Consider the following 9514-nt stretch of genomic DNA (forward strand, 5'->3'; position numbering starts at 1 on the left):
TTGCTTCCACAATTCAACACCATGACCGCTAGAGAAAAGTTGATACAATATAATATATTATCTAGGCTTCCTTGTAAAAAAATAGTATCCATTGGGCGTTAAAAAGAATGAGCTTACAACCAGAAATAAAGTTCTCCATAACATCAGAAAATATAAAGTCCATTTTAAACAATTAGTCATACAAGGGTCAGCATATTATCTGATCTCCAAAGTACATTTCTAGAAACAAAAGAAAACGTGTACTCCATTTGACAAAGCTAGATATAGATGTAGAATTAAATAGTAAGAACCATTTTAGGCACATTTCATATCTTATTATGATATTCCAAAGAGAAAAATCTTAATAGGTTGCTCGTAAAGAATTCAAACTTTAAGAAGAGATGTTTCACCTAGAAAGAGTAACATTTTTGTAGCTTACAAATGTTTCTGAATATTTTGATCGATTTTATAAAGTTCAAAATCGAACCATCACATTTCTATCAAGTTACATTAGTCAAGACAAATCGCACATTATAGAATTTGAAGTCTTCAATGAGAAAGAAAGTCTTGTCCTTGAAGTGTGTGGGCGGACTGATTATTCCCAGTATAATAATTATCAAATATGTCTCTACTTCACAAAAGTTATTTAGATTATCTTAAAAAACACAAAACCAAGGCTCTTGATGACGCGGGGACTACGTGGGTCGGCCCCGCACAGACCGGTCCAGCCTCCATGCTAGACCGAACCATTCAAACCGACTCAAATGGGGCGGAAACTTCCGTCCCTCCTCATCTTAGATCTTAATTCCTCCCCTACCAAAACCTCTCCTTCCTACTTGGACTAAATTCCAAATTCTTACATATTCCCTCCATTCTCCTTTAATCCTTTCCAATTTCTCTACCTACCCAGTTTAGCCCCTGCTTCCATCTTATTTATAATTGTTGTGTGTTGATTACTAAACAGTTTTTTATCATTTTTTATTTTCAGGTGTGCTGTACAAACATTCCCTCTTCGAGGGATGTATCCCAAGGCAAGCAGCGTTACAGTTGTACCTCGCCCAAGGTGGTATGTCTCTCCACTTCATTCCTTACTCCCCCTGTTAGTCACTGGTGTCTTTCTCTGCACAAAAAGGTCATTGGCCCCTTTCCCTGCTCGCCTCTACCAAACGCACTCCTGCCAACCTCCACAGACAAGCCGCTACTCCCCTTAGGGATCGACTTAGCTGCTTGCCAACTCTATTCATGCCACAAACGAGTCGGGGATCTCCTACATGTTCTCTCCCTGCTATTCGCACACTCGCCGCGCCAATCTCCGCATGGATCAGCCGCAAGACTCCCGCACCTCTTTGGTAGTCCACCTCTAACAGACATTTGAAGGCCCCCTTTCTATCGCTTCCGGGTTCTTGTTCCTTACCTCTATTGATCTATGTCATTGTCGGCCTTCAAGTCCAGTGGTCCCACCTTCCCTGAGCATCTTTTGGTGGTCCAACAGACTTATCGGACTCCAACGTCACACCCGCAACTTCTCAGTTAGACGGATCTACAGCATCACTCAAGAGGGTTGTTTATGTCTTTTGTTATTTATTTGTTTGTTTTTATTTTTTGCAAATCACATTATCATTATTTGTGCTATGTTATTGTTCTTGTAGCATTGTCCTTGTACCCCTTCTGAAAATCAACTATAATTGTTTGTGTCGTGATTTGAGTTAACTCTGCTATCACCTTTCCATTAATTTCATTCATGTAAAGCATCGCCCAAGAACAGCTAATTGCAATAATGTGACCAAAAAATCTTTTTTTTTTCCCATGAATTAGCCTAAAAACAATGACACACATGAATAAAGCACGTAGAAGCACTTCAGAGGGCAATCAGTTTAATAAATGGAAGGAAATGAATTAGTTTAAGATGACAATTCGCACGAACACAAGAGTTTATAAAATCCATGGGCCCAAAGAAAGCTTTACCGCATGCAAGTCAGCAATGAAGAAGAGTGTCTCATAAGTATCCTGAAAAGGAATAGAAAGAAATGTAATAAACTATGAATGACATGGATGTATGATAAGTAAAACCAGTAGTTTCTTCAGATAAGCATTAATAGGACAGATAAAAATAGTTATCCAGTTACAGTTAACACAAACAATAAACATGAAAAGAAGATTCAAGTTTAACATGCGGAAAAAAAAAACATATTTTTGATGTTGTGTGGAGGGTGTAGGAACATATTCTGGAAGTAGATATCAACCGTGCTGCCCTTTACAAGGTAACTAAATAATATAAGGTATTCTAGAGAGAAAGAGATATCACCTGTGGAAGGGGAGTAGAAGTAGAAAAATCAAATTTTCTATTTGATCTGGAGTAATAGATGGCACATTGAACCAATGCCTTGCAAGCAAATCGCCTCACAGTTTTGGAAGAAAAAGTAAATTAGAGTGAAAACATTGCTTTTAACATTGAAGGTTGTCAACTTCTCAAACAAAAGCACTATTGTCATGATCTTCCTTAACGGGTCTATTTTGGATAAGGTAAATTATGTTTTACATAAAAAGCTTTCTAATTTGTTCAGGTATGAAAGTAAAATTGCTTTGTTAATCATCGTAGATGCATCTGATTACAAACACATGGTAGAGAAGTGGACTGATCTTCAGAATTTACAGTAACGATTAGGCATCTAGAAATGATTTACATCAAAAGAGAATTAATAGATGGCCCAAGATTATGTAAATGCTATCTTTTTCTTGCTTATCTAAAGGAAATTTCTCCCTTGTTGGGCAGCTAATAAATCATCACGTGAGACATTCAAATATAAAGAAGCATTTAATAATTAGTCCTTTAAAGTGAAGCCCTTAAAAATGTTGAACTTATAAATAAAAATTGTAGTAGAGCTGATATACATTTAGGGTATTTTAGGGATAAATTTTTCTCCACTTCGCCTTTTACAATACTTTCCTTTTTAGACCACTGTCGCGCCTCTATTTGGCTACTGGTTTCTTTTTTTTCTAGATATTTTTGTGATGTTTGTGCTATCTTTTTCTTGCTTATCTAAAGGAAATTTCTTTGTTGGGCAGCTATTAAATCATCACGTGAGACATTCAAATATAAAGAAACATTTAATAATTAGTCCTTTAAAGTGCAGCCCCTAAAAAGGTTGAACTTACAAATAAAAATTGTAGTGGAGCTGATATACATTTAGGGTATTTTAGGGATAAATTTCTCTCCACTTCGCTTTTTAGACCACTGTCGCACCTCTATTTGGCTACTGGTTTCTTTTTTTTTTCTAGATATTTTTGTGATGGAAAACTGTTTATTAAAACCAAATCTATTAAAATATGAAAGTCATAAAAATGTTTTGGTCTGACTTTTTCAAAATAAAATTACAATACCTAAGATAGCTTTCAAAAAAATTGATTTCTCCGCGACAGTTGTATAATTACCTTTATAAAAAAACTGCAGCCTCACAAAACAAACCATTATTATGTGTAAAAATATGAATCATAAAATAATAATTTTCCTGTAATATTCTATCTTCTTAGAAGCATATAATGGCATCAGAGAACAACCATGCATATAACTATACGGATGACAGATTCAAATAATTGAGAGTAGGATTTGAAGATTGCAGAGAAGGAGATGAGAATTTTGCAATGTCACCTGAAGTAAGACCCAATTCTTAATGGCACCAAGGTAATTTCCCAGGTGAACAGACCCTGTAGGTTGGACACCAGAAACAACCCTTTGTCTGAAAAAATTGAAAAGCAGTGTTAAGGGAAAATGTCATATCAACTATGAGCCCGTACTTCATATGAACAAATTTTGATATGAGAGGCTTCTATCGTAACCAAATGATCTAACAAGAAATAAATATTGGTCTTCAAGAAACATGAATCTCTATCATTGCAAGTACGAAAGGTAGAAAAGAGATGTTAAGTAAATAGCTTGAGTTGATCATTGAATCCATGGAACATAAATCTGCAACCAAACATAAAAGATATTTCTTCCAATAGTAACCAAAACTTCCACAAGAATGAAACTTAAAATCTCTTTTAGTTTAATAGAATTGCGTTCCACAAGAATGAAACTTAAAATCTCTTTTAGTTTTATAGAATTTGGATAATGTTTAACCGCTTCATATCTTGAACTGTAACAATCAATGAAATTCACCAAACAGACTGACAAATAAAAATGCTAAAGCGTAGCATGACAAGTTAGCATAGTTTTGTTTGATATACTACTAAAACTTAGCATGATAAGTTGACACTGTTTTCTTTTTTTTTTTTTTTTGTTATACCAATAGCACATTAATGAACAACTTTAATACAAAAAATAAAATGTTCAAAGCTTAAAAAATTAAGTAATAAATAAAGTAAAGAGCTAACTGACCAGTACGCTTTCCAAGTTGCGGGCGCACAAAAAATAACATTTAAAGTAAAAACCCTAACAATATACCATGCAACCTCTAATACCCGCTTCTGATCATTAAATTTTACAATTGCAAGTAAAAAGATAGGTCTCTTTGACCTTAAATAAAGCTAGTGATATTCTATTCAACATTTATTAGAACATGACCAAACATATGATTCATTCCTTAAAAGCTTTCATTTTTTACCCCAGCTCCCATCGATCGATGTATAGGGGAACAATTTGATTGCAATTTTATTAAATTTATCATTAGTCCTCTATGATATACACTTATGCATGGCACTCCAATATTACTTCCAAACTTAGCAAATGAAGTGGAAAATCCAAAGAAAAAGAAAAAACAAAAATCAAGAACACGGAAAAATTTATGAGGTTCGGCGATTTGTGTCTAGGTCCTCGGGGAGCAACGATTTCACTATTTCAAAAAAATTCAGTAAATGCTCATAGGATTAAACATTGAATATATATAGAAAAACCCCACATATAAAATTACTAAAATACCATTGTACCGTGTCGCGGGGGCAATGCCCCGGCACCCCAAACCCACTTAACGAAACTCCCCTGATTAGACAGATGCTTCCACTACAGCATCTATCCCTTATCTGGTATATAAGTCATAACTAACAACCACCTATCCCAAACTCCGAAAATTATGTTCGCATCTATGTACCCATTTATCTACATAACAACTTCAAGATATTTAAATCTATCACGCTTAGATATCACTTTATCTACTATGATTGATAGTTACGATTAATATCTAACATACTTTGCATATCTTTTCCTCAACATTTTGGTCTAATATTCCTAAGCTATATTTCTTCGAAAGTCAATATTTTTTTTCTATGGAATGATCTTTTACTGGTTTCACCAGACATTTCAATGATTAGAATTGTGTCCATTGCAAAAAAATAATCCGAGGAGCAACATTTTAAATAGTTTTGTAAGCACCTCATAAACAATACAAAAATACAGAGATTCAATGTAAATCATTTATGTAATCTGGGGCCAAGAGAAAAAACTTTAGTCAATCAACAACTACTTGTAATACTAGTCAATGCTCCATGTACATATAATTAATAAACTCGAAGTACCTTTAGCATACACATTTTTTTCCTTGACACGCACTAAATCAATTGTGTTACTCCACAATCTGCTTCTCCAAAATCAATTATAGCTTCTCTTGTTGCATTAATATATCCTATTCCAAACCTACAATGAATTTATAATGTGAAATTTTTCTCTATGCTGAGTCTATTAATTGCCTGATTTTCATCCACTGCTTAAAATTGCGAGCAAACACCAAATTCTGCACAAAAACGGCAAGGAACAAGCACGCAGATCAACAGTAACCTATCAACCCCAGCAAGCACACTACTCTCAAACTTCTTCAGAATGCTAATAAGATTTTAACTTGACAAGCCTGACATGCAGGTAAGGTTTTCTTTCATGATGATGTTTGGTTGTAGCGTCATCTTGTTCAATATGAAATAGTCGCCCTGCTACAGAGATAATAACAGTGCTCGACAGGTGCGTTTCTCAGGTTAAGCCGCAATTGAGGCGCAAATCCAGTATGGCGATCAAAACTCATTATTCCGTCTTAATCAGATGTTCTATGACGATATTTTGAAAGATAAAACAGCTGGAAATCATTAACGAAGAGATAAAACAACCATACTAAAACCCTCTCCACACGTACATTTCATCTGCATGTCTCATAATAGCTTATTATATCCTTACTATGAAGAACAAATAATGCATATGAATAGCATGCTGGAAAAGACAAAGAAAAGCTACCCTCGTTAATTTTCCGAGTATTTCTTCAAGCTTATCAGTTTCCGTGATTTGAAGAGAAGAGTTGAGAAGAAAGGGCGCAGCGCACTCACTTTTTTCGGATCGCCGAGCTTTCAGGAGCCTCGCTCTCGGGAGCATAAATTGTACAATTGCACCGGAATCCCGCGCCTGCAACAGGCAGTGTGATGGGCATTCTGCACAAGCGACGCGCTTGGTTTGCACCTCGGCCGCTACCGCTAATAAAAAAAAATATGAATAGAATTGCATCAAACCACGGAAGAGTGATGGGGAGACGAAAAGGTGATAGGGTCTGCCTGAAAAACCACAAACATTATCGAGGAGAGAAGGCGGCAGGAAGATCTGGATAGGATGGGGAAGTGGGAGAGAATAGTGCGGCTCATTGCCCGCCCGGTATCGTCTATCTTCGTCGACTTCCCTACTCGCTCTCCGTCGTAAATGATAGAACTGGAGGTGGAACAAGTGGTCCGGCGAACAAAAGTGGGCGCGGACGGCTTGTGCGTCACTTCGGGCTTTAGTGCTTTGGAATGGCGAGGTTCAGTCGACTCCTCTTCTTCCTTCCAAGCCTGAGCTCGCTCAAGCTCGACTCGTTTACAGCCCTAGGTAGGAGAGGGGCACGATTAAATGAATATGTTTATTTTAATTTTGTGGTTATTAGATATGAAGAAAATTTAATGTAAACTTATTTTCAAGGGCTATTTATTTTGATTTATTTGGAATTTATAGTAAATCCAATATCTCTCATACGACTTCACGAAATTTTTTTCATTTGTCGCGAATCTCGAGACATAACACAAATTTTAATGCAACTTTAATAAAAAATATTCAGGTTTTAATTAAAATTCATCCAGAACTCTGATTTTCAACAAAATTATGATCAAACTTACAACATTACCAAAATTCATTCAACCTAAGCCAAATCAAGCATAGAACATGAACACTTTTAGGAACTTTTCAGACATTTTTTATTGGTCAAATCAATTCCAAATCTGACGAGCTTGTGGTCGAATTGAGTGTCTCGACAAGATGAATCCAAATAGCTCAATATCACTCATTCTGACATTGATAAGACACTCAAATATCCATCAGAATTCATCTGATAGAGAGAATCTCTCTAGGTCATTTGATCATAGTGCTTTGGATTTCTTTCTTAAATATATCATAGGCTCTAAAAAAAGAGTTTTAAACTCTTTATGAAGAGGGAGTTGGAGCTTGAAGTCTGAAACAAACTAAAGCTTGGAAAATAAGTTGAAATTTGACATCACTTCAGCACCAGTGATTTGACGAACGTCTCCCACTCCTGCAACTGCCGCCTAACATTATCAACCACCACTCGTCAACCACCATCAAACAACATTAGTCGTTGCTTGTTCAATGCAAATCGTAGAGCCACCAAGCAACCTATTAAGCGGAACACTATCCCAAATCTCTCATCAACCACCATTAAACAACCTCTACTCTCACCTTCGGAAACCTTGGCCACAAAACTCTAACTTGAACGACCACCGAAGCCTCCAAATGTTCTCTTTCATTCTTTCTTTTTTTATTTTAGAAAAAAAAAAATTTATAAAATGGTCTGCAATTGTGGAAACATTACCTCCTTCCCTCGTCTTTCCACCCTTTTACTAAGTACCAACATTCCCTTATCCAAATTACAAATTGTCGACTTCTCTTTGCATTTTCTTTTTCCAAGTGTGATTAAGAGATACCAAAGATAATAAGGCTACTCCTTTTCCCCTTCCAATAACCCAAATTGATTTTTGTAATTTAAAACTGACTTATCCTCCCCAATTATTTATGTTAAGCAAAATATTTTAAACGTTAAGTTAAAGCTAACTGTAAAATAAATTCTTATCTTAATTTTAATGAATGGATAATAGATTGCCAAAGTCTTACAATAGTAATGAGGATAATGATAAAAAAATAACAATTATTATCATAATTGCTGCATGTTAGAAGATTCACGACAGTATTGTGATACTTTAACATTTTAATATTGTACGGAGTTCTAACACACACACGGCTAATAAAGAAGCAGTAAGAGGAGACACTGGGATTTTTTACGTGTAAAAACTTTGGATATGGAAAAAAACAAGTCAACTCTTCTCATAAATTAGGGAATGTGAAATTACAAAGTTCATAATTACAAATATACAATAGTAGTTCATATATACTTCATATTTATAATTGTGCTACAACAATTTTAGTTATCAATGATAATAAACATAGAATGACTACAAAGGCTTTATTTGGTTGATATTAAATGATTGGCTTGCCACATATGCCTTCATAGATGGTTGTAATTGTGCTAATATGTTGTAGAGGTCATAGTTGAAAGATGTACTAGCGGTTGGTCATATTGGTCGTTGTTCGTAACTGCAAGAGCGCCGATTAGTCACAAAAGTTGAAAATAACAATTTATGATGTTGGTTATATTTGGTCACATAGCCTCTTGTGGGGGGTTACAGCATCGTTAGTTGACCACAAAGTACATGGTTGGAAACTACAATATTAGTAAGTCACATAGGCTGTAATTGGTCACATAGGCCTCATTGGGGAGATAAAATAACGTCAATTGGCTACAAAAGATCGTAGGTTAAAGTTGTAGTAGTAGTTGATCTTGTAAATCACAATTGGTCAGATATAAGAGATAATAGAAAGTTGCACTAGCGTCAGTTGGCCACAATGATCGTAAAAGCAATGACAATGAGCCATATAAGTCGTAGTTAATCACTTAGGCCGTAGTGGCCATAGCGTGGAGCCACAATAACATCAATTGGTCAAAGAGATTATAGTTGGAAGTTATGGAAATAATTTACCACGCAGGTCATAATTGGTCACGTGAGCTGTAGTAGGGACCTACAGTCACATTGATTGATCACAAAAGACATAGTTGGAAGCCACAACTACGTTGTAATTAGTTTCATAGGCTATAATCGAGAGTTACAATAGCATCGATTGGCCACAAAACCCCATTTAATGTTTTTTAGATTGATTAACAACCTATTTTATATATGTTTTTGTGCACAAATATTATTTAAATTGTATCATTTTATTTATTAGAATTGTTTCAAAACTTTTTTCCCGCACTTGCCCTCTAGGTTGTATGAAATCCTTGAAGGCCCAATGAACGTGGTTTGATAAGCAAATAGTAGCATACAGTCATGAATAAATCTCTTCAAAATCATCATACTTCAATTTTCTATCTCATTCGAAACTAAAATGTGTCTCTTACATAGATGACATCAATCATAAACAATCACTTCGCATTTTTGGTATATCATCAGCATGGAAAAATTATTACGT

General features: G+C 35.3%; 1 protein-coding gene across 1 annotated transcript in view; it reads right to left on the reverse strand.

Annotated features, from left to right (window-relative positions):
- LOC110021223 (tryptophan--tRNA ligase, chloroplastic/mitochondrial-like) overlaps window positions 1–6760 on the reverse strand; it is a 34401-nt gene extending 27641 nt beyond the window's left edge. Inside the window, exons 1-4 of the mRNA XM_020719634.1 lie at window positions 6521–6760; window positions 6283–6426; window positions 3629–3716; window positions 1945–1986 (exon numbers count right to left, since the gene is read on the reverse strand). Of these exons, the coding sequence (XP_020575293.1) occupies window positions 1945–1986; window positions 3629–3716; window positions 6283–6426; window positions 6521–6591 (345 nt within the window). The 5' untranslated portion in view covers window positions 6592–6760. The remainder of the gene's footprint in view (window positions 1–1944; window positions 1987–3628; window positions 3717–6282; window positions 6427–6520) is intronic.
- Window positions 6761–9514: the final 2754 nt, after the last annotated feature.

Source organism: Phalaenopsis equestris, unplaced genomic scaffold, assembly GCF_001263595.1.
Source record: "Phalaenopsis equestris unplaced genomic scaffold, ASM126359v1 Scaffold000123, whole genome shotgun sequence".
Taxonomy (NCBI): domain Eukaryota; kingdom Viridiplantae; phylum Streptophyta; class Magnoliopsida; order Asparagales; family Orchidaceae; genus Phalaenopsis; species Phalaenopsis equestris.